The sequence below is a fragment of the Meriones unguiculatus genome, chromosome 1 (genome assembly GCF_030254825.1).
Source record: "Meriones unguiculatus strain TT.TT164.6M chromosome 1, Bangor_MerUng_6.1, whole genome shotgun sequence".
Taxonomy (NCBI): domain Eukaryota; kingdom Metazoa; phylum Chordata; class Mammalia; order Rodentia; family Muridae; genus Meriones; species Meriones unguiculatus.
The window spans coordinates 8,877,984-8,903,466 of record NC_083349.1 but is presented as its reverse complement, the minus strand read 5'-3'; the positions used below and the strand labels follow the sequence as shown (position 1 = coordinate 8,903,466).

General features: G+C 42.7%; 3 protein-coding genes across 3 annotated transcripts in view; 2 read left to right on the top strand and 1 right to left on the bottom strand.

The window, feature by feature from the left end:
* Positions 1 to 4,725, top strand: part of C1H10orf88 (chromosome 1 C10orf88 homolog) — a 19,711-nt gene extending 14,986 nt beyond the window's left edge. The window contains exon 6 of the mRNA XM_021660187.2: positions 735 to 4,725. Coding sequence (XP_021515862.1) covers positions 735 to 969 — 235 coding nt within the window. The 3' untranslated portion in view covers positions 970 to 4,725. The remainder of the gene's footprint in view (positions 1 to 734) is intronic.
* Positions 1,042 to 25,483, top strand: LOC110563204 (protein FAM24A-like). The gene is made up of 3 exons (XM_021660192.2): positions 1,042 to 1,167; positions 24,220 to 24,355; positions 25,210 to 25,483. The coding sequence occupies exons 2-3, from the start codon at positions 24,222 to 24,224 to the stop codon at positions 25,385 to 25,387; spliced, it is 312 nt and encodes a 103-aa protein (XP_021515867.1). The 5' UTR covers positions 1,042 to 1,167; positions 24,220 to 24,221; the 3' UTR covers positions 25,388 to 25,483.
* LOC110563200 (protein FAM24A-like) lies at positions 14,171 to 15,350 on the bottom strand. The gene is made up of 2 exons (XM_021660189.1): positions 15,232 to 15,350; positions 14,171 to 14,360 (listed from the first exon to the last, which is right to left on the bottom strand). The coding sequence occupies exons 1-2, from the start codon at positions 15,345 to 15,347 to the stop codon at positions 14,171 to 14,173; spliced, it is 306 nt and encodes a 101-aa protein (XP_021515864.1). The 5' UTR covers positions 15,348 to 15,350.

Here is a 25,483-nt window from a genome sequence, read left to right as displayed (position 1 = left end):
TTGGCATTGAGGGCTATGTGGCCTTCGTTATGGGCAGCTTGCTTTTTAACATGACAGTCTCAGAGAGTCCTCTTTTCGGACAGGTGAAGAAGTGACAAACATTTACATATCCTGGTAGCCTGGTGTTGCGAGCACAGCAATTATCAATTGAGAATACAGGGGTGCACCTTCATACACGTCTGTACTGACCAGCCAATGCCAGGCATCATCTCTCTGCCTCCCCAGCACAGGGATTATAGGTCCAAGCCATGTCATTAGTTTTTTTATGGAGTACTGAGAATATGAACTTAAGTCTCCATATTTATATGGCAGTGGCTTCCCAACTAAGCCATCTCCCTAGCCCTAGCTTTTAATTTTTAATGTGGATTTTGAGAATCTAACTTGAGTCTTGATGCTTGCAAGGCAGATCTTTTAGTGACTGAGCTGGCTTCCCTGATTATACCTGGTCTTATGCAGTGTTAGGGACCAAACTGAAGGCTTCTTGCATGCTAGCAAAACTAGCTACAGAGCCACACCCTCAGCTTCTTTCTGAGGGATTGTCTTTGCTTTATATTTTTGTCAAGTCTAACTAAACAGTTAGTAGGAGAGTTGTGCATTCAGGACTGTGGCCACTGTTGTAGGTTTTAGAACTGTAGAGAGCAACGTCAGTGTGTATCTGGTCTGCCATTGGGCTGGCTCAGTTGTTTTTGTCATCACGTAAAAGAAAATTGACATACTTTAAATTTTATTTTTAGGATGGAAGAGCAGCCTATTTGCTCCTACTTGGAAAAAATTCTTTCTAAAAATATGGAACTGATGGAAAAGAAGCTTATGGACCACATCGATGAGAGGATCTATCAGCTCCAGGAGCACATAGATGCTAAAATGGCTTTGTTAGTGGACTTTCTGCGAAGTCCCAACTCCCCAACGCCAGAGGTGCCTCTAAGACACTATGACTCCAGAGAAAGACTTTCCAATGGAGAAAGATAAGCTATGGACATACACAATTATTACAGATATTTATTACATATTTATTTCAAAATCCAAATCCAAAAAGGTTATGAAAATCAAGTCTTTAATATCCTTTGAAGGATGGTTGTCTTACATGAAGTGACCTCAGTGCTCATTTGCATTTTGCTTGTTACTGTAGATCCAGGTGTGTGCACCAACAGCTCTCCTGATACAGTCGTAAGTTATTTTGCTTGCTGTATTTTTCACTCTTACAGAAATGTATACCTGTGTTGCTCAACTGTTTTGGATGTTTAAGGACTTCTAACGCAGTTCGTTAGTTTGCATTGTATATTATATATGTTTGAAGTGAATTTTTTATTTATACAGATCTCTGTAAAATACAGTCTCAGGAGTGTGAAAAGCAATGCTAACATATTTGATTTTTTTCTAATTATTTTTGGAAAGCTGGATACTTGGATTCTTTCATTCAGATTGTCAGTTTAACACTTCCTATCATTTACCTGAGATGAATCTGTGCCGTGCTTGGGCTGTTTAAGATAGTTGTTGGGGCATACTGTGTAAAGGTGTGTCTCTGTTCTTCACCTACCTAAGGCATTCTCTGATTGGCTTTAATAAAAATGTGATGGCCAGTAGCTGGACAGGAAGTGTAAGGTGGGACTTTCTGGTAGAGAGAAAGGGATGATGGGAAAGATGAAAATAGGGATTCAGAGAGGATAAGGAGGTAGATGGGCGTGAACATGAGCAGAAAGGTGGACCAGGTTGTGGCAGGACATAGGTAGATTAGTGGGGTTGGAGGAGCTGGGAGCTAGCCCAAGTTAAAGGCCTAAGCTTTTAAAGTATGCGAGAGTCTTCGTGTTCTTATTTATACAGCTGGAGGGTCTGTAAAGTCCAGCTACAGTGGTTTACGTAGTGAGGGGTAGTTCTGCTTGCTCATATCAGAACAGCTGTATATTACTCATTTACAGTCCTACTATTTCAGACTTGGTGCTGCAGATAAAATGGAAGGAAATTCTTTTCTGGAACTGACGGGTTCTTCTCACAGATGCCTTTTCAAGCATGTATAATGTGTGACATTCTGAGAATCTAAAGTGAGGGATAAGGTATATGAATCCAGGGGATTGCAGTCTCCAGCAGACTGAATTTTCAGAACTGTTATGTCTGTGTTTGTGATATAGCTCTGCCTAACGGTGTTGCTCTGCAGACCACCTGTAAGCGAAAAGAACTCAAGTTGATTTTTTTTTTTTAAGAGGATGTTTTGTAGTTATCCATCATTTTGGCAAACTAGTGATTTTGATCATATGGCAAAGGTGACATAGCATATAGGACACACCACACTTTTACTTTGGTGAGCCATGGTTGGGGTAGTCATACTACATGCAGGTGTGAGATGTTTTTTCCTGATCAGTGAGGAGGAGTCCACTCACTCACAGCTACAGTCCATGGTTTTGCAGCTTTTGGTAGTTGTGGTTCCTCCCCAACTTAAGGAGTACCATCCTTGACTTAGCAGTGTAGTACCCTTTGTCCCATAAATCGTCAGCTGGGCCTGCCCAGGGCTCCAGGATGGAACCATACCCCTAAGTGAAGCCCTTGAAACCATCTTCATCTCAGCCTGACACACTTTCCAGCCTCACCTCCACTGCCAATCCCTGCATTCTCCATCTCTGATCCTTGTAACATAGGGATCAGGGAGCAGGAAGAGGCCAACTGGAGGAACTTACAGAAAAGCAAGAAAAGATGGAAACACATTCACAAACCGTGCACTGTCCTAGAATAATGTGGGCCTTGAAGAATCACCACCTTTCCAGGGTTTCTGTGTTAGGGTGAAAATAGCCTGAAGCCCACAACTAGAACAGCCTCCTACCAGGAGAGGTGGCTCACACTTCTGATAAGCTATTTCACAGTTAAGTCTATATGCATACCTATATATACGTGTGTGTGTATGTATATGTATATACATACATACATACATATATATATACACACACATATACATGTATATATATAAACAGAAGCCAGGAAACAAGCATGCATATATATATATATATATATATATATATATATATATATATGCTTTTAAGTAGATTGTATCCCTTCTATAGGAAAAGTGGGGAGAAAGGAACACCTCCCCACCATCCATGCTTCTCCAGTTCTGTCTAAAACTGTAAACAAATCCATCTCCTTTTACTGTATCCTGATTTTTTTTTTTTAATAAGAAATAACTGGTAACAGAACCTCCAGATTCTGATAACAGCTTGATATGGGATCCACAAACATCAAATTGGGCTTTGTGTTGAAAAAGAAAAACTTTTAATTGTGGACATCATGCCTGAAATGACAAAGAAATAAAATATTCCTTATCAAGTGGCCCTAGTCAAAAATAATGTAAAATAGGGCCACCAAGAAGAGCCTGTGCACAGGGCTTAGAAGTCTTCACTCCCTGTTGTATGTACTGCTCTGTAATAAAACCTTCCTCTCTTTCCTTTTCTATCTCTGAATCCTTTCTCTGACGGTGATAAGAGTCTGCTAACACTGAGTAAAGTATCAGGTCTTCTCAGACCTTTCTGGACTTGGCCACCAGCAGCTCTTAACTGCCTCTGGACTCCCCATCAATCTCTGATGATCTTGGGAAGCATTTAAATGTCTTCACACCAAGACTGCTTTCCTGGTCCCCTACTCATATGAGCTACCCTCTGCTCAGACTAAGGACCTTTTACCTCTGTGTCTTGTTTGTGCATCTTTGAAGTCTGAATCTCATTTAGCTTGGTGTTTTCCAGCCTTGACTTTCCTTCCTGAACTAACATTCTGGATTCTTCATCCAAATCTTCTCTTGTAGAGCATGAGTATTGTAAAACAGGAGGTGTTCAAGGAAGTACACTGAGATGAAGTGGAATTTATCAACATTTCTCTCTCTCTCTTTCTCTCTCTCTCTCTCTCTCTCTCTGTGTGTGTGTGTGTGTCTGTGTGTCTGTGTGTTATATTTATGTCCCATGGGTGAGTGAGCACATGTGTGCATGTGGAGGTCAGAGGTCGACCCTAGGTGTCTTCCTTGTCACCCTCTACTTGCATTTCACTTCACTTTAGTGTATGGGTGTTTCTCTAATCCTGCCCCTGCTAGACTAGTTCTAAGATGCATGTCTAGATCCCTCGATTCTCTGTATGACTGGAGATGAGCTAGGATACAGAGATGATGCACAGAGAACGGAGCCCTCACTCGTAAAGTATGGTTGTAGTCACTTACCACCTGAAAATCATTAATTCCAGTACAGTTAACACTAGCATTTGATCTAAAGGTTGCCTACATACAGACAGTATTTCTTTTATAGAGAAATAGTTCCAAAAAAGAATGTCAAAAAGCTGGGCATTGAGGTGCACACTTTTAATCCCAGCACTCATAGGCCAAGACAGGCTGATCTCTGAGTTGGAGGCCAGCCTCCACATAGCAAGTTCTAGGCCAGCCAAGCCTACATAAATGGCACCATTTATCACCACCCTCCCTCCAAAAGAATTAGATAGCAATAAACCAATTTATGGCCTGAGTGTATGTGACCTTGAGTATGTACTTAACGTTCTTCTGACTATTATCTGGGAATCCCACTAAGAAAACTATTAACATATGTTCACAGTGAAGATACCCAACTTTCTGCATCCCTGTGGTCTAGCATATTATATTATTCTGTCCAGCATACTGGAGGATTCTTCCTGTGACTGCTTTCACACTGAACAACTCTGTCAAGCCTTGGAAATCAACAACATCCTAAATATGACTGTTATAAAGACATGAAGGATGCTTCTCCCTTAAGAATCCCATATCCACATTTTTGGGTGTGGTTTGCTTTTTCTTGTACCTCTCTATTAACCCCTGTCCCCAAACTGTTTTTAAATGAACCACAACTCTGCTTTATACTGGCTTGTCCTGAAATTCTCTGCAACGAAGCCCAAGATTCCGCTTTACCAGAATGGCTTTACACTAAGAGGGGAGGGAACTCCTCAAGCTGCTGCAGGTGTCAGAGCTGTCTCTCCTCCAACACTGGTATTGCTGGCAGGGATTGTTTGATGTAGCCACGGCTGGCCTTGAACTTGCCTCTGCTGCCTTCTGGGTGCTGGGATTACAGACCTATATCATCATGCCTGGCCAAGGCTTTATTCTTTTGTTGTCATTTCAGGACAGTAACTGTGACTTACCTCTGGAGTGATAGCAGAAAGCCTAATCTCTAGTTATAAAACAAAATCATAGCAAATTTACTTTCAAGGTGGAATTGTTTTTATTAACAGTTAGTATATTCCCGTAGAGAACCCTGAGAGTTGGTACCAGGAGAGGCTCTAGAGCACGAAAAGTATAAGAATAGGTTTCTTTGTTAGTTTTTGTTTTGTTTTGTTTTTTTAGCCAGGCTCAATGGCACACACTTATAATGCCAGCACTCGGGGAGGCAGAGGCAGGAGGATCTCTGTGAGTTCAAGGCCAGCCTAGTCTAGAAAGCAAGTATAGGACAGTCAAGGCTACACAGAGAAATCCTGTCTTTAAAAAACAACACAAAAACAATTTTTTTAAAGTATTTGGAATAGACTTTCCAGTTTGCCAACACCTTTAGTTAGTGAAGCCTCTCCTGGAAGCTTGGAAGTACTGAAAGCCTGTGCTGTGAGCTAATTTACAAAATTCAAAAGACAAATGCATTTGATTAAACTGAATCACCAATTGTGGGAGGCAGTGGATTTCATGACTTTGTATATAAAACTTCTGACAATTTGTAGGAAAATAAGAAAAATGCTGCTGCTGGTTGCATGCTCCTGGTTCTTTGGATAAACTGACAAAGAATGAACTCTAGCTTCTCGGAACATGGTGAAGGACAACAGTGAACTCAGTGATAAATTGCCAATTCCAGATGTGCAAGAACACTCTAAACGTTTCTAAGTGTACCATGGAAGAGAATCTTCTCTCTAGCAGGCACAGAGCTCAAATTGCAAAAAATCAAACTGAAGCTCTCATTATAAGGTCGGCTGAATTACAGAAAAAAAAAATCAATTCCCAATCTCAGAGAGTATTAGCAGTTAAAGTAAGGGTATTAATTGGTAAAAAATGGGATCTTGTAACTTGTGGAGGAGACGTGTGGGAGAACTCTACTGAAGCTGAGAGCTTTGAGCCCTCAGATTCTCATGGATTATCTCACCCTCAGCAGAAGATGTGCTTACAACCCCCCCCCGCCCCCAAATACGGCCTTTTCCATCTTTGACTGAGGAAATTCATCCTCCATTGTCTGCTAAACCAGCAGTGACTTTCTCTGAAGGAGATGCCAGGCGAGAATACTAACGTCCCTTAGGGCCCACCAGTAGTTGTCCTTAGACCCATAACCAGACTTAAGGCTAAGCAGCCTTAGAGAGGAGGAAGAAGGTGTAGTCCGTAAGGTGGTACACTGTGCTACTAAAGAGCTTACTGAATGTGCTAATAATTCAAGCAAAAGTCTTGGGAATGTGTGTGAGAATGCATTTTAAGGGTGTGGGATAGTGGTGGCAGGAACATAAAACTGGATCAGGCTGAGTTTATTGATACAGAATCACTGGCTCGAGATTCTAGGTTTAAAATGGGAGCTTGAACCGTTTTAAAAAGGTGTCAGAAGTATGAGTGGTTGGCTGAAGCATTTGTCAAAAGGTGGCCTACTGAAAAGGAGTTTGAGATGTTTGATATACTTTAGCTTAGTGTCATGAAAGTATTTTAAGGCTCAGGAAAATTCCAGTGCTAGAGTGGGTAGGTACTCAGTGTAAAACCTAATCCTCCACAATGGAAGGCCCAGAAGACAGGCCTTTCACTAATCCTATAAGATACGAAATGGTAGGAGGGTTACCAGTACATTTGAAGAGCTTTGTTGTCTTTGTGTGTGTGTGTGTGTGTGTGTATGTGTGTGTGTGCCAGACCTTAAGGATGGAGATGCTGCTGCTCAGCAGGATACATTAAATGCAGCAGGTTTAATTGGGCATGACGTAGTGGAGGGCATGTGGCACCTTGTCAAAGTCAAGGTGATCGCAGTTACTATAATAAGCACAGACAAAGCAATATCTATCCATAATGGCTTGACCCGTATTGGGTGGCACAGGCACAGTGAATTTTAGGTGGCATGGACCTTTGGTACTGGATAGCCATCAATCATAGTATTTTGGGGCATGAAATAGATAAGAAGCCTATTGAATTGTTTGATCTGTGTAAGTGGAAAAATTCTTAAAAAAGTAAAAGAAAATCTCCATTGGATTGTGACAAAAAGGGAATCTTGGCCTGTGAACCAACTTCCGGACTTGCATCAGTTTACAGTCCCAGAATCCCTGAATGGACAGCCAGGTTCTCCTGAAGGACCTTGATGAAATACCTACGAGTTTTACATCCTTTGCCAGAGGGACCTATGGCCTTCTACATGGGCATACACTGGGGGAAAGGAAACAGACTTTCTGGGGTCTGTTGGATACTGATTTGGAATTGACACTGATTCCTGGAGACCCCTAGAAACATTATGGCCCTTCAGTTAAAGTGCTAGCTTATCAAAGTCAGTTGCTCAATGAAGTTTTAAGTAAAGTCCGACTCACAGTAGGTCCCCGAACTCTTCCCGTAGTTATTTCCCCAATCCTAGAATGTATAATTGGGATAGATATACTTGGGAGTTGGCAAAATTCTCATATTTGTTTCTTGGCCTGTGGAATAAAGGCATCGTGGTTGGAAAGGTTAAATGAAAGCCTTTTGAGTTGCCTCTTCGAGAGAAAATAGTGAATAAAAAAAACAGTATCATATTCCTGGAGGAAATATAGAAATTAGTGTCACCATCAAGGACTTGAAAGATGTTAAGGGTGGTGGTTCCTACCACATCTCCCTTTAACTGTCCTGTCTGGACAGTCCAGATGACAGATGGATTGTTGAGAGTGATAGTAGCCATTGAAAACTTAATCAAGTAATGACTCCAGTTGTAGTTCCTGTACCAGATGTGATGTCTTTGAGCAGATTAATACATCTCCTGGTATATAATAGGCAACTATTGATCTGCCAAATGCCTTTTTCTGGTGGTACATAAGAAGCAAGTTGCTTTTAGCTGATACCTTTACAGCTTTACCCAAAGAATATGTATAACGTTCCAGCCCTGTGTCATAACTTAGTTCAGAGAGATCTTGATCATGTCTCTTCCACAAAGAGACATTACGTTGATGACATTCTGCTGATTGGACCAAGTGAGCAGGAGGTAGCAACCAGTTCAGATTTGTTGATAACGTGTGCATCAGGTGACAGGAAATAAATCCAGCCAAAATTCAGGAGCCCTCTATCTTAGTGAACTTCTTAGGAGTCCAGGGATATGCAAAGAGATTCCTTCTAAGGTCAAGCGTAAGTTGTTGTACCTGGCTCCTCCCAACACCGAGAAGCACAGTGTTTACTGGGCCTATTTGGAGTTAGGAGACAGCACATTCCTCACTTGGATGTGCTACTCCAGCCAGTGTGCTAACTGACTGCGAAATCTACTAGCTTTGAGAGTAGTCTGGAACAAGAGAAGACTCCTCAACAGGTCCAGGCTTCTCTACCATTTAGACCTTATGATCCAGCAGACTCAATGGCACTTGAGGTGTACATTATCAGGGAATGCTGTTTGGAGCCTTTGCTTAGGCCCCTTATAGGTGAATAATAGACAAGACCTTTGGGATTTTGGAGCAGACTTTACCATCATCTACAACTATTCTCCCTTTGAAAGACAGCTCTTGGCCTGCTGTCAGGGCTTTTTTCCTCCCTCTTTATCCTGACTATAGCCCCCTCCCTTAACTCCTTCTGATCCCATCCTCCCTACCTCTTCCCCCCCATTCCCTTCCCCTAGTCCACTGAAAAGGAGCGTTCTTCTCCCCTGACATCTGACCCTAGCTTATCAAGTCTCATCAGGACTGCCTGGATCCTCTTCCTCTGTGGCCTGACAAGGATACTTCACCAGGGGGGAACTGATCAAAGAGCAGGCAACTGAGTTCATGACAGAGGCAGCCCATGCTCCCCTTACTTGGGAATCCACATGAAGACTGAGCTGCCCATTGGTAAATCTTATTCAGAATGGTAAACAGAATAGACATCAGAAGCAGTAGAAGAGAACAGGTTGGGAGTGAAAGGCTCCACCCAACAGGGGATTAAAGCAGATGCTGAGACATACAGCCAAACTTTGGGCAAGAGTGCAGGGAATCTTATGGAAGAGGAGGGATGGAAGGACATGGAGTGGGGACAGGAGCCCCACAAGGAGACCAACAAAGCTAAAAAATCTGACCTCAGGGGGTCTTGCAGAGACTGACACACCAACCAAGGACCATGCATGGAAAGGACCTACTATTGGGTCTTAATAGAAACTGAGTGTTTGACATTGGGTCTCTAAGTTACTATGTGGCCTAACCTATCATAAGCTGGGTGGTATCTGGCCCACTAAACCATAAAGAAGGACATTCACAACAGAAATCAATTATCAAATGAAAGTGCTATATATGTGACCAGGCTTGAGCAGGTCCTGCAGGCACAAGCAAGTTTCATTAAGGTGTTGCCCAAGTGCCTGTGGTTTCTACACCCAGTATATTGCCGTGGGCTGCCTACCATGCACCTATAGCCTCATGGGATGTGCCCTATGATCAGTTGACTGAGGAAGAGAAGATTAAGGTCTGGTTTACTAACGGTCCTGCATGTTATGCAGGCACCACTCAGAAGTGAACAACTCCTTTGTGGACCAGCCCTGAAAGACCAGCCAAGGGGAATCTTCACAGTGAGCAGAACTTGGGGCAGTACACGTGCCAATACATTTTCTTGGAAAGGAGAAATGGCCAGATGTGTGATGGTTCACCAATTCATGGGCTGTAGCCAATGGATTGACTGGATGGCTGGGGACTTGGAAAGCACATGACTGGAAAATTTGTAAGACATCTGGGGAAGAAGCTTATGGATAGATTCTTCAAATGGATGAAGGATGCAAAGATACTCGTGTCCCATGTAAATGTTAATCAAAAGGTGACTTCAGCAGAGTAGTTCAGTATTCAAATATGACCCATTCTGTGGACAGTCAGCCTCTTTCCCCAGCCATGTCATTGCTCACTGGGCACATGAACAGTGACTAAGGTGGCAGAGATGGAGGTTATGCATGGGGCTTGACAACATGGATTTCCACTCACTAAGGCTAACCTGGCTACAGCTGCTGCCGGATGCCAGATCTACCAAGAGCAGAGACCAACACTGAGTCCCAGTGGGCACCCTTCTCTGGGATGACCAACCACCTGTCTGATGGCAGGTTGACTACATTACACTTCCTCCATGGAAAGGACAACAGTTTGTCCTTACTGGAGTAGATACTTATTCTAGTTATGGATTTGCCTTTTCTGTAAGTGCTTCTGCCCAAACCCACAATCCCTGGACTTAACAGAATGCTTTATCCACCATCATGTTATTTGCACAGTATTGCTTCTGACCGAGGAAATCACCTCACACCCAGAGAAGTGTGATAGTGGGCCCACAGTCATGGAATCCACTGGTCTTACCATGTTCTCCACTATCCTGAAGTAGCTGCCCTGACAGAGAGCAGGACTAGCCTTTTGAAGACCATGTTCTCCACCATCCTGAAGTAGCCACCCTGACAGAAAGCCGGACCGGCCTTTTGAAGACACAGCTACAGTGCTCATTAGTTGGCAGCAGCCTGGAGTGCTGGGGCAGGGCTCTCCAGAAAGCAGTATATGCTTTGAATCAGCGTTCAATAGATGGTACAGTTTCTCCCATAGCCAGGATCCACAGGTCCAGGAAGCAAGGGGTGGAAAAGGCAATAGTTCCACTCATTGTAACCCCTAGTAACTCACTAGGAAAATTTTTGCCTCCTTTTCCTATTACCATAAGTTCTACTGGATTAGAAGTTTTGGTTCCAGACTGGGGAGCAACAAACGTTCCACTGAACTGGAACCACGTACTGACCCTTAGCCACTTTGGCTTCTAACGCTGTTAAGCCAACAGGCCAAGAAATGAGTAACAGTGTTAGGAGGGCCTAATGATCAAGATTACCATGGGGAAGCTGGATTGCTTCTCCACAACTGAAGTGAAAAAGATTGTCTGGAGTGCAGGGGATCCTTTAAGATGTCTCTTGGTGCCGTCATGTCCTGTGACTCAAGTCACTGGGAAAGTACAACAACCTAATCCAGGCAGGATGGCCATGGGCATGGACCCTTCAGGAATGAAGGTATGGGTCACTTTGAGAAAAGAGCCAAGATCCACTGAGGTGCCTGCTGAAGGTGGAGGAAACACAGAATGGATAGTAGAGGAAGATCCTTATAAACTCCAGCTGAAGCCACATGACCAGTTGCACAAATGGATTATAATTGACATGAGTGTTTGTCCTATTTTTAAAATGTTTATATAAATATTTTTCTTTCCTTAATTTCTTTATCATATGAAACATAAATTAAGAGAGTATCAGTGGTTATAATATTTAAGTTTTAGATATTGAGAGAATGTCTCTCAACAGACATTGTCACTTATTCTAAAATTCATGTTTATAGTTGTATAAGGGATAGTTATATCATGTTACGTGTAATTATGACCTGGTTGGGTAGTAATATCAGGTTGAGTATATTATGACCTGATTATTGTTTTCATTTGGGAATTAAGGATGACATAAGGAAATATGATTGTGTGTCAGGTTGAGAAAGGTTTGGCTTGTGATGACTATTCTTGGTTGTTAACCTCATCTGGAATTAACTAAAACCTAGGCAACTGGGTATACCTGTGAGGAATTTTTTCTTAAGTCATCTGCAGTGGGAAGACCCACTTCTAATCTGGGCCACGCTATCTGGCAGCAGCCTATATAAAGGGCATAGAGGAAGGAAGCTTGCTCTTTGCCTGCTTGCTCATACTCTCACTGGTATGTCCATTCCATTACTGGCATTACAGCCTACTTATTTGGGATTCCATTGTCTACTGAAGACAGGCTGAGACATCCACCCTCATGGACTGAACACTCCTGGATTCTTGAACCTTCCATTGCTAGAGAGCCAATCATCTAAGAGACAAACCTCTGGGTGTGTCTGTGAGGGAGTTACCAAACGGGGTTAAGGTGGGAAGACCGGCCCTACATGTGGGTGGCTGGGGTGGGTCCCAGCCTGAATAAAAAGGAAAAAGCAAGCTCACACCAGCATCCATCTCCCTCTGCTTTCTGCCTGATGGCACTGTGTCACCAACTGCCTCAGGCTCCTCCTACCGTATCATCCCAGCACACTGTCCCCTGAAAATGTGAAGGCAGAACAAACCTTTCCTTCTCTTTTTTTAGTGTCAGGAGTTGGTCTCAACACTGAGAAAAGTAATTTGCGAACTTGGTAACAGATCTGCCAGCCTGGTCCTCGGGAATTCTGACTCATTAAACCCTAAAGTGCTTTATTTTTTTTGTTAGTATACATTTACTGGTAAGAATGTTTTTTTTTTTTTTTTAAATGGTATTACTTTTACTACTTAATAAATGGAATTTAGAAATAATTCCTGTTTTTAGTAATAAAGTTTGGGTCAAGTAAATTATGATACATCCTCATAGAATTCTCAGATTGCTGATAAATATGTTTATCTGAGGGACGAGACATAGCTCGGTAGTGAAGAGTGCTTGCTGTACTTCTAAAATGACCTGAGTTTGGTTCCCAGCATCTGTGGCAGGTAACCTCCAACTGTAACTCCAGGCGTAGGAGATCCACTGCCCTCTTCTGGCCTCTGTGGGCATTTCATAGGGTTAGAGAAGATAGAGACAAGCAAGCACATATGTATACACATAAATAAAAAGAAAACTTAAAAAAAAAAAAACAACAACAGAGCTCTAGAGTCCCACATGGACAATGTGCAGAGTGTGAGAGACCTTGAAATGCTTTGTCCTAAGTGGGATATCTCTGTCAGTTTCCTCCCCTTACATGTGGCTCAGGGAAGCCTGCAGGAGAGGGGGCAGAAATATTGCAAGAGCCAGAGGAGACGGAGGGCACCAAGTAAGCAATATCTTCTAAACAGCAGAATCCACACACAAAGGAGCTCACAGAGATTGGCAGCGTACACAGGTTTGGGGTCTCTGCATTGAGAGTGGAAGTAGACACAAGCCCACACCCCTAACCCAGAAGCTGTCTCCAACTGACAACCACTTGCAAATGAAAAATTAGATTTCTCTAGCGGAGTCTCACTGTGTGAACAAGCCACTCTTACAGCCAGGCCCCATGCCCAAAGGTAGGTGGACAACACAAAATGAACTCAATGGTAGTTTTGGAGGTTGTTTGTTTGGTCTCATAATGCTTTGTCTGGTAAGTTGTATTTTTTATCCTTTTTTTTCCTTACCATGCAGGTATTTGCTTATACATTATGGTTTCCGATTTTATGATATTTAGAGTGTTTCTGTGTGTGCTAATGTGTATGTCTCTACATCCGTATGTGTTTCTTGTGCATTTTCTTTGGCTCTTTTTTCTGTTCGTTTTTGTTTGTCCCATTCCGGTTTATTTGTTCTTGTTTTATTATTTTTTTTCCTTTTCTCTTTTTAGATGTCTGCTTTTTTTTTTTTTTTTTCCTAATGAAGGAGAGCAAGAAAGGATGTGGACTTGAATGGGTGGAGGGGTGGGGAGGATCTGGGAGGAGTTAGGGGAGTTGGAACTATAATCAGACTATAGTGTATAAAAATTCCATTTTCAATTTAAAAAAGTAAAGTTTCAAGTACAATACAGTAAAAGAGAGAGAGAGAGAGAGAGAGACAGAGAGAGAGAGAAGAAAAAGAAGTACCATGTAACAAAATTCAAGCAGAACGTAGCACTGAAAAAGCCTTCTTACTTCAGAGGGATCATTTTTCTCTTTGGGCATGGGAAGTTTCAGTCTTAAACCTAATTTTAAAGTACTTTTAAAAATTATTTTAGGCATTTAGCAAAATTATATCCTATCTTTAAAAACTGTTTACATGCTCCCCTTTTATTTTCTACTCTAATTCTGCTTACATTGCAACATAGTAATATTATCCTCAAGTCTCAAAATGAGTAAGAAAAGTTAGAATAAAGGACATTCATAACCATCACCACCAGCAAGTGAAGGTCCAGGAGAATTTTGATTATTGTGTGCTTATACAAAGTACATAAATACCATATTAGAGAGTAAACAAGAATATAAACATTACAGAAATTGACTTGAAAAATAAAATATTCTACTAAGAAAGAAACACTGATTGTGAAGATTTTTGCCTCCACTACTGCCATGTCAGAGTCCCTCATTTGTGCCACAAAAGCAAGGTGGCAGGGAGCTAACTTCTGCATAGATGTTGTAGTCATCAAAGCACTGGAGGTCACGACAGGACTCAGCCAGAATGGGTTTGATCGGGATGTTCTTGTGTCTGGAGACCTTGCCTGACTCATAGTAGTCTTCAGCAGCATGTGCCTCCTTTGCGATTCTTAGAAAAGACACAAAGAAAATGAGCTTAGAATTTTCCCTCCCAACCAGCTTCTTACAAGCATGAGGGCTACATGAGAAAGCCCAGGGCTGGAGCCCATCATACATGTGACTCCAGCCTTGGTTAAAGCTCTTCCTCCTTTCCCGTCTTTCCCTCTCCTACAGTTGTTGTGCATGGAAAGCCAGGATGCCATTACAAGGACAGGAGAGTGAACTGCATCCCAGTGGCTGCTGCAGGCCCAGGAGGAGTGGGGATGATGGAGGAGGCACTGCAGTTGGCTGTGCTCGGCTCTGGCCCCCACCATCTAAGTGTCCAGAAAGGGACCCCATCACTGCTGACAGCCGGTTTCTCTCATGCTTAGAGCTTCTCTCCCAAACTTCAAACATCTTGTCTGACTTCCAGGCCCGGCAGCTGGCCTCCATGCAGTCTCTAATCCCTTGGCCCACTTCACTTTCCCAAGACCATGGCAATGAGTGGGGGAACACAGGAGCTTCCCAGTGAGTGGAGAACAGGTCACCATGGCCAAACTGTGTGAGTAGGAGACAGCTCACCCCCAAGGCCTCTGTGGCTTCTCCAGTCTACAGGGCTGAGGAGAGGAAGCACCTGAAGGTCCACTCCCTGAGGCTAAGTGATAGAAAAGCAATGCTGGCACCCATGGTGTCCAGGCTGACAGCAGTTGGCTTGGGAGCTCACAGCCTCAAGGTAGAAGGGGAACCCTCAAACTTCTGAACCCATCTGCCCTCAAACTTGTCAGTGCCTCTTAACTTTCCCCCACAAGTGGCCACTGCAGTAAGAAGTGACCCTGCTCCAGCAGAGGGCCCCAGTGTCCCATTGGATGGGGGTGTTGTTCATTCCTACTCAGGTGACTCACTTCAGTGCCTTGGATATTTTCAAGTAAAGGCAGAAGACAACAGTTATCAGCATAACTGCAGCAATCAGCAAACTGCTCGCGATGCCGATCATAACCTTCGTCCTCTCGTCGAACATTTTTCACACCTGGCAGAGAAGTTCAGGCAGTGCAGGCGGCTTCACTCCCAAACAGCCAGTTGGCCACTGCTGACTCCCCCTCCCCACCATTTCCTTCAGTGAAAAAGAAAGGGCTTAAACACACATTCCTATCCGTGTAAGGGTGTAAGGAGGAGGAACTCTGCAGGGAAGTCCAAGATGACCTCAGCTGAGCAAGAGGGTTTATATGTGGTTGAAAAGGGGCTTGGATATAAAATCCAAACATCAGGAAATAACGTCAGCAGAGAGAGTATTTACTTTTCAAAGGCAGTGAGAGGCCATTGTAGAACAAACCAGCCTGCACTGGTGCCTCCGACACACCCTCTCAACTGTGCCCACAGAGAGGACAGAAAACAATCTTTGACTACAAAACATACTTACCAAAGTCAAGCTGTCCAGCACTGAATGAAGGACAATTATTTAAAAACAAATACATACACACACAAACACAGCACTCACTCACACACACACACACACACACACACACCACTCACACACACCACACCACACCACCTCAAAATAAAAAAGAAAAAATAATTTGGAGATGTTTCAGAAACCTGCAGTTTCTCAAACCTGTGATCTGAGAAAGAAGGATCCAAACACCCCTCTTAGATCAGTTAAGATACAGGCTAAGGTGTTCCACTGTTGGAGGCCTCAGGTCTGCCATGGCTGCTAGAACACACAGGGCCAAACCAGCCTGTGTGACATCAACTTTGAGCCCTGCTTCTCAGAATTCCGAATTCTGTTCCATGTCTAAGCACATATTTGTTCCAAGAACTGTAAATACTATTTTGGATCACTCAAGGTCTAACATTTGAGAGTCTGCTAACCAAAAGCTGGTTAACTTTCAATTATTTAAAGAGGCAAGGGTGGATCAAGGTTTTAAACATCCTCACCTTTAAAAACAGGTGACTGGCTGTGTTTCCACTGTACAGTGAAAAATGGGAAGCACTTCGCTATTAAGATTCAAGCACACATTCAGCGACACATGGCAGCGTCTTGCCCTTCACGGTTGAACAGCTGCAGAAAAATGAAAGTTAAAGAGAATACCTATTTTAGGTTTGTGTTATATTTTAATTGTCATTTTCTTCAGACTCCATTTTTATCTATCTATCTATCTATCTATCTATCTATCTATCTATCTATCATCTATCTATCTATCCATTCATCTATCTATCTATCTATCCATTCATCCATCTATCTGTGTATCTATCTATATCTACCTATCTATCTATATCTATCTATCTGTCTGTCTGTCTGTCTATCTATCCATCCATCTATTTATTTTATTCAAAGGTGACCTAAGAGAAAGCTTCACACCTATTGGGATTAACTTTTGTTTGAGGCTTTGTTCCGATGCCAGATTTCTTTCCAGGAACAGAAGTGTTTCTCTGATGAGAAAGTTCAGTTTCCAGCTGGATCAAGTTACCTGAGTCACTCTCTTTTGAGCCTAATATGACACATGTCACCTAGGAACATGGATGTCCAAGCATGCTGAAAGGAAGAATTATATGCAATTTAGGAAAAATTATATATATAAAATTTTAAATTGATATTGTATATAATACAAAAAATCTAAAACCATATCTGAGATGCAAGGCAATCTTTTAACTGTCAATCCTGTAAAATTTATATGTGTGTGTGTGTGAGAGAATTTCAACATACAACAGCAAAGAATGTACATATTCCCTTCTTTTAGACAAGACATCCAGGAGTTCAAAACTAGCCCTCTTCTAGACCCAGGAAATATGATAACGGCAATTTTGGGGGGCTCTTCTATGTTGCTGGCTCTCGGAAGGTTTCTGCTACTGATAAGCTGTGGTTCTCTTTATTCAACTGTGTGTGCAGTTAGGGACTGGCTCTCTGTCCTGACTTCAGATCTCTAGCTGCTGTTGTCGATTTTCAGTTTGTTCAGCATCTTATGAGCATGAGAATGACCCAAACTCTTTATGCAATTGAAGAAAAACTAGGAGCCCTGGATTCATTTTTCCCCTTTATCTGGATAAACTCAGCCCATCTTCCAGTTCATGGGTTCTGTCTTCTGCCTGATCAAATTCACCTTTAAGGTCTGCTAGTGACATCTTTTTGTTTTTTTATTATAGTTTCCAACTTCGTGATTTCTATGTGGCTCTTCATAATGTTTTTTTTTTATTAATGTTCTTTATGATAACACTACACTTTCTTGTAGGTCTTTAGACATGGCTTTTTTAAAAACATATTTTGAAATGGCCCAAATTAAGTCTTTTTCTAAGTAGGGCCAAAGTCTTGCTTGGCCTTTTCAAATAACATTTTAACTGGTTGTTCTATCTTTTGTGGACCCTACTTTTCTATGCTTTATAGTCATTTTTGAAAACTAAATTATTTATTTTTTAATTTTTTGTTTATTTTTATTTTTTGATTTTTCAAGACAGGGTTTCTCTGGCCCTTGCTGTCCTAGAACTCACTCTGTAGACCAGGCTGGCCTCAAAGTCATAGAGATCCATCCGCCTGCCTCTGCCTCCCTGAGTGCTGGAATCAAAGGCATGTGCTACCACTGCCCAGCCTGAAAATTAAATTTTAAATTAGTACAACATGGTGTCTTTGAAAATCAGTTTCTCTGACTGCCAAAGCTCTTGTCATCTGTTTCTTTAGTGAATTTTCCCAACTGATTCCCTGACATCTCTGTCCTTTGTTGTATGTGGACACTGATTTGCCCAGATGCAGTTAATAATTAGCCAAAGATTTCTTTAAATTCCTGAACAAGAACAACAAAATCTCCCAGTCTTTGCTGAGGGTCTCAGTGTACCTGTGGGCCATGCCTGAAACACCGAGCCAGGCAGCTGAGAACTATGTCTCAGTCCCTTCTTCCTTCTTGGGAAGTGACTCCAACATCCTCCAGATGCAGTAGCTTAGGACTATCTATTACTTTTCTAGGTGTGTTTATATTCCTAGTCTTTAGTCTCTCAGGAATATGTCAGAGCTTTCCAAAATCTGTATTTTAGTTTGGGGATCGAGGTTCAAAGGAAATTCCATTTCCCCAAATTTCAAAAAGCAGAAGGGGCAAATGATTATCTGTGATACCCATTAGCATACCAAAGCACATGCTGGCCTCCAGGATCCCTCAGTATCACCAGAACCTGCTACATATTTCAAAGTTCATGCTGGAATCCGAGCTCTTCTCATCTTCTACGCTCTCCTAAACTCTCCCAGCTCCTGGGCTTCCCTCCCCTCAGCTACTCATTCTCCATAGAAGCCTGCTGTTTCATCTATACTCACTCTCTTTGTCTTCTGTTCTCTGTCTCCCTTGCTGCTCTCCCATGTTCTCCCTCTGTATTCCCCTTTCTTTCTCTCTGATCTGCTCCTGCTCCTCACACGGCCAAGTCTAGTCTGCTGGCCATGTTCAGTCTACTTTCTCTCTCTGCTCTAGACTCTTCCAGATGCCTATATCTGTTCTCTTATCTACAATAAAAGCATTCCCCTCAAACATAAATCATTTCATAGAGTGATCATGTCATTCATTAGTTTATACACTAGGAACAATTATTGCTCAGCATTTTCTATAGTTTTATTTTTGTCAATATGCTAAAGTCATTTGTGAAGAGGGAACATCCAGTTGAGAAAATGCCACTATCAAATTGGCCTGTAGGCAATTCGATATTGATTTGATTTATGGGGACATATTCTTGATTAATGATTGATATGGGAGGGCCCCTCCCACTATGGACTGTGTCACCCATGGGAAGGTGGTCTTGGGTTTTATAAAAGAGCAACCTGAGTGAGCCACAGGAAGCAAGCCAGTAAGCAGCGTTCTTCCATGGTGTCTGCTTCAGTTCCTGCCTCCATGTTCCTGCCTTGAGTTCCTTCCTTGGCTTCATTTGCTGATGGATTATAAACTATGAGCTAAGTAAATGCCTGTCTCTGTTAAGTTGCTTTTAGTGAATGCTTTGTCACAGCAAAAGAAAAGCAAACTGAGATAGTAGCCAAAGTTTTTATTTGTTTTTATCAGGTTTACAGGCATAAATTTCCTCTTGTGTAGCATACTTCAAATCCAATCAGAAAGCAGTTGATTACCTCCCTCCCTCCCCATAACAGTCATGCCACTATTGCTGTAGTGGACATATCTTGCCTGGCAGATTAGTATTATAGTATTCAGAGTTCATTGATCTATTTTCTACTCCAAAGGCCTACAAAGAACCTTCTGGCACTTGCAAGCTAGCCACCAGTCCCAACTGGGTTTCTCTATGTCCTGCAGAGAGAGCGTGTGGTGTCTTTGGTTGTAGAGTCTTACCAAGCAGGTACGGTAGCCATCCAAGAGTATGTCTCTTTGACTGAACATTCCATGCATTGCAAAGATATTTTTTATCTAATAAGCTATGTTTTCTGGGGGCAGCATTATCTACCCACACTGCATATCTAACTTTTTTAACTTTTTAAAATTTTATGTGTCTAACATTTTAGATTTCTTTATTTAATTATGCATTAGTGTTTTGCCTGCATATATGTCTGTGTGGCACGTGCATTCCTGATGCTTATGGAGGTTGGAAGAGGGCATAGGCTTCCTTGGGACTGGATTGTTGTGAGCTGCCACGTGGGTGCTGGGAGTAGAACCTGGGCCCTCTAAAAACAAACAAACAAACAAAATCAACAAGTGCTCTTAACTGCTAAGCCAACTCTCTATCCCCTTTAAAATTAAAATTATATATATATATAATTTTGAATATATATATATATATTCAAAATAGCTGAGTTGTGGGTTTCCACGAGACCTTTTTATTAACCTACCCCTCATGCTTTTCTTTCTCTCATTCACCTGCCCCCAGCCCTGCCTTTACCCTCAATATCCTTTCCCCTATTTTAATGTCATGTGTTCTCCAATTGCCACCCTCCATTAGGCTGTTTCTCTCCTCTCTCATGGGCCCTTTCTGGATTCCTGAACATACACTTAAAATTAAGCACACAAATCTAAACATTTTAAGCTATGATCCAGATATAAGAGATAATGTGCAGTGTTTATCTTTCTGAACCTAGGTTATATCACCTAGCACAATATTTACCAGTTCTATTTTCTTTTACATTTTGTTATATTTTTTAATAGCTGAGTACTATTGTACATGTACTTCATTTTCGTTATTCATTCATCAGTTGATGAACATCCAAGCTGATCCCATTTACTAGCTATTGTGAACTAGTTTCTGATGCCTGCAAATGTTGACATTGCCATTGATATTCTTGGCCTCACTCAGGTTTTTCCCAGAGCAGCAAAAAAATAACCTGTTGGCCTTTCTCAGTTGGAATACCTTGAAGACAAAGAAATATGATTAAAGCAGGTGTCTTTTAGGAGTCAGCATTTTTGGATTTTTTTTTATCTCAGTCATAAAGTATGATATGATGCCAATGGGTCTATGATTGAATTCTCTTACATGGCTCCATATTTGTGTAGATAAAATATGAAGTCTAACCGGTGTTCTACAATTGACATTTTAGACAAATGAACATTCTAAGGCATTGGCTTCCTCATGTTATGTCATGTTATGTCATTAATTTTGGTTTTTTTCTTTTCTTTTTAAAAATCAATTAATTTGTCGAAGCCCTCTTCTTTTCCTAGTCCCACCCTCCCTCCCCATCCCCTTGCCCTATTTATTCCTCAGAAAAGAGGAGCTCCCCTGCCTGCCCACTTCAGCTTATCAAGTTTCATGAGGACTGAGTTTGTCCTCTTCCCCTGTGGCCTGGTAAGGCAGTCCCATCAGGAGGAAGTGATCAAAAAGCAGGCAACAGAGCCCATATCAGAGCTCTTACTAGTGGACTCCTCTTACTAGTGGACTCATATGAAACCTGAGCTGCCCATCAGCTACATATAGAGAGAGGATCTGGGTCCAGTCCATGCATGGTCCTTGGTTGGTGCTTCAGACTCCACAGGACACTCTGGGCCCTGGTTAATTGGCTCTGTTGGTCTTCTTGTGGAGCTTTTGTCACCTCTAGGTTCTTTTATCCTTCTCCTCACTTTTCCACTAACTCCCTATGCTTCACCTAATGTTTGGCAGTGAGTTTAAGCATCTGTTTCGAGCTGTTGCTGGTTAGAAATCTCAGAGGGCAAGTCTGATAGGCTTGTCTTAGCATCATTAATAGCATAACCCAGTATCATTAATAGTATCAGGAGTTGCCTCTCTTTCACGGGCTGGGTATTGGGTTGGACCAGGCATTCGTTGGACAGTCCCTTAGTCCCTGCTCTATCTGTTCACTCTTTGTCCCGCAGGTCTTGTAGGCAGGGTGAGTTTTGGATCGAGGTTTTTGTGGGTGGGTTGGTGTTCTCCTCCCTCCACTGGGAGTCTTGTCTAGTTAGAGGGTGTCCTCTTTAGTCTCCATGGCCCCTGCTACTAGGAGTCTCACCTAGAGTCCCTTATATCCTTCCAGAGGCCTATTCTGACATGGGTCTCCAACTTGTCACAAAGAAACCCAGAGTTTCTCTTTTCTCTGCAGGCCTTCTGTCCTCCCAACTCCACTCTCCCCAGGTCTGATCTCCACCTGGTAACTTCGGCAAAAAGACGGTTCTGTCAACCCACAACCAGCCACTTATGTAACCCAAATTTATTTTTGATTAAGAGTCAAATTCTAAGTTTCTCTGGGAAAAATAAAATCTAAGAAGGAAAATTAAGAGTTAAGCATATGCAGATATATTTGGGCAATTTGTGCTGAGGTTTACTCCGACATGTAATGGAATTCAGAACTCTGTGATAGAAAGCTGGTATCTAGAGAGTTGATGTCACACAGCGTGTGTCCCAGACTGGGGAGATGAAAGAGCTAACAATGGCTGTCCATTCCAGCAGGCTGCAATTCTGAAAGTAAGCCCTTCAAACTTAGACCTCAGTGAATATAATTTTCTTTGTCTGAAATAACATTTTTATTCTTTGAAAATTTCACATATGTCAGTTATGTATCTTGATCATATTTATCCCTCTGCCTTTCATTCCCCCCTACCCAGAAAACTTCCTGACATCTCTTTTCTTCTCTCATGTCATCTTTCTTTTTTTTTTTTTTAATTTTTATAGCCTACTGAGTCTAATAAGTGCTGCCTATCTGCACATACGGTGGTGCCATCCACCATGGCATGGGCAAGGTCCTAGTGGCCATATCATATGCCAAAGAAAATTAAGTCTTCCTTTCCCAACAACCTCCAATAGCTGTTGTCCAGGGGTGGGACCCCAGGAAACCCTTCACTATATATGTTGAAATTTTAACTGGCTTGATCTTGTGTAGGTAATCACAACTGCTCTGAAGCCATGGCCACAAGACAGTATATATAGCAGTCCTCACGCCACATCTTTCGGCTCTTCTATTCTTTCTGCCCCCTCTTCCACAGTGTTTCCTGAGCCTTAGTGTTGGGGATCTAAGGTTGATCATACATGTTCCATCTATGCCCTAGCATTTACAGTCACTTATTCGTAGCACTTTAACCAGGTGTGAGTGTGGGCATTAACTACTGCTCACTGCAGAAAGAAGCTTCTCTGACCAAAGTTAAGACCAACATTGACCTATGAGTATAAACGTAAATGTTCAAAGGCAGTTTGGCAACATGACCATTTATCAAAACAAGTGTATGGGTTCCCTCCCGAAGCTTAGACCTGCTCAGCCAAAGTGTTTGATGAGGATTATATTAGCAGACATGAATTCCCTCTTGTGGAGCAGGCCTCGAATCTAATCACAAAGTAAGTGGTCGCTCCCGCCCCATGCACCAAACCGTAATGCCACTATTGCTGCATACTTACCCACCAGGGTCCACACTGCCTGATAGGGTACCGTTGTAGTGCACAGGGTCCGACACTGAGTGAGATCTCTGCGCTCTTTTTTTCTTAGCAGCCTGTACAAGACCGTTGGCACTATGAAAGCCAGTCATCCACAGAGTTTCTTGGTCATTTTGTGGATGATTTTTCTGTCCTGTGACCAAAGTGTGGTGTCTTCAGTAATAAGGTGTAACTGTCTAAATATGGTGTGCAACAAAGAGCATTGACATTACCTTGTGGTTTCTTTGGGTGCTTCTTGGGCCTCCCTGACCAGTAACTCCTAGGGAATTAACCCATGCTTGGCATCATTTCCTAAGGTTTATTTTGCTCATCTAATTGTTGTCATAATTGTATTTGTTAAAGTGTTGGCTGTCACCCAGCAATAAAGAATCAGAAAGCAGCAAGTGGGCGTTGGTGGCCAGAAAGTCTTTCTATTTCCCTAGCCCACTTTTCCTCTGAAAGTGTCAGAGAATTAAGTTTAAGGAACTTGATTATTCCAAAGGAGACATGTTGAGGATTCAGGTCCTAGAAGAAAAAAACGAGTTTTCAGAACTTGCATCTCCCACCCTACCCCACCCCTACCTCCCTTAACACACAGTATTTACAAAATGAATTTTCAGGTTCTCAGATTGTTGGAGCTTGTAGAAGTGGTCATTCTTATACAAGACCTCTGAAGCTCACGCTCATGGTGGGGGTGGTTGTGACTCTGAATATGAGCACAATTCAGTAGGTCCAGGCTTGCGTGAAGGAGGCAACCACTAATTCCCGGGTAGGTAGCTCCAGGATAGGCCCATGCATTATTGAGAGCCTATTAATTTCTGCCTGTCTGCCCTTCCTCTGCCTGTCTTTCAGTTTTGGTCTGTCTTTTGGCTTTCCTGCCTTTGGATTTTACATTTGAATCCTCCTTTTACATGGAAAATTTCCCTCCTAAACCTATCTTGGGCCAGGTAAGACCTCTCTGGGAAGAGTCCCTCTAGTTTACATGTATAGTGTGTGTTTGAGGTCATTTCCCCCTCACTGAAGGAAGTGCATGTAGGCTGATTTGGCTGTGTGGGAGGGAGCCCACATTCACTGCTTGTCTGTCCTTCTCTGCCTAGGTATGACTAACCAATTTGACCCCCGAACAATAATCATGGTCATCATCGGTGCTGGGATCCTGGCAGCCATGTTTATACTGATAGGAGTTGTCCTCTGCCTTTACTCCAAAATAGCCAAAGCACTGAATTCATCTAGGTAAGAATGAACAACACCCCCATCCAATGGGACACTGGGGCCCTCTGCTGGAGCAGGGTCACTTCTTACTGCAGTGACCACTTGTGGGGGAAAGTTAAGAGGCACTGACAAGTTTGAGGGCAGATGGGTTCAGAAGTTTGAGGGTTCCTCTTCTACCTTGAGGCTGTGAGCTCCCAAGCCAACTGCTGTCAGCCTGGACACCATGGGTGCCAGCATTGCTTTTCTGTCACTTAGCCCCAGGGAGTGAACCTTCAGGTGCTTCCTCTCCTCAGCCCTGTAGACTGGAGAAGCCACAGAGGCCTTGGGGGTGAGCTGTCTCCTACTCACACAGTTTGGCCATGGTGACCTGTTCTCCACTCACTGGGAAGCTCCTGTGTTCCCCCACTCATTGCCATGGTCTTGGGAAAGTGAAGTGGGCCAAGGGATTAGAGACTGCATGGAGGCCAGCTGCCAGGCCTGGAAGTCAGACAAGATGTTTGAAGTTTGGGAGAGAAGCTCTAAGCATGAGAGAAACCGGCTGTCAGCAGTGATGGGGTCCCTTTCTGGACACTTAGATGGTGGGGGCCAGAGCCGAGCACAGCCAACTGCAGTGCCTCCTCCATCATCCCCACTCCTCCTGGGCCTGCAGCAGCCACTGGGATGCAGTTCACTCTCCTGTCCTTGTAATGGCATCCTGGCTTCCCATGCACAACAACTGTAGGAGAGGGAAAGACGGGAAAGGAGGAAGAGCTTTAACCAAGGCTGGAGTCACATGTATGATGGGCTCCAGCCCTGGGCTTTCTCATGTAGCCCTCATGCTTGTAAGAAGCTGGTTGGGAGGGAAAATTCTAAGCTCATTTTTTGTGTCTTTTAAGAACTGCAAGAAGAGGAGATGCTGCTGTTAGCTTTGTTGAGCCACACAAGAAACTCATCCTGCCCAAACCCATGGCTGCTGAGTCCTTTCGGACCTTCCAGTGCTGTGATGCATGCAGTGTCTATGCAGATGTTGGCTCCCTGCCACCTTGCTTTTGCAGCACAAGTGAGGGACTCTGACATGGCATTGGTGGATAGAAAGAAATCCTCATAATCAGTATTTCAACTTCTAAGTAGAATATTTTCTTATCCAAGACAATTTCTATAGCATTTATA

Excerpts from the sequence above, each read along its gene's own strand:
- LOC110563200 (XM_021660189.1), bottom strand. The coding sequence starts at position 15,347 with ATGTTCGACGAGAGGACGAAGGTTATGATCGGCATCGCGAGCAGTTTG. Across the intron at positions 14,361-15,231 it reads AAAATATCCAAGGCACTGAA|AATCGCAAAGGAGGCACATG; the intron begins GTGAGTCACCTG and ends GTCTTTTCTAAG.
- LOC110563204 (XM_021660192.2), top strand. The coding sequence starts at position 24,222 with ATGACTAACCAATTTGACCCCCGAACAATAATCATGGTCATCATCGGT. Across the intron at positions 24,356-25,209 it reads AAAGCACTGAATTCATCTAG|AACTGCAAGAAGAGGAGATG; the intron begins GTAAGAATGAAC and ends GTGTCTTTTAAG.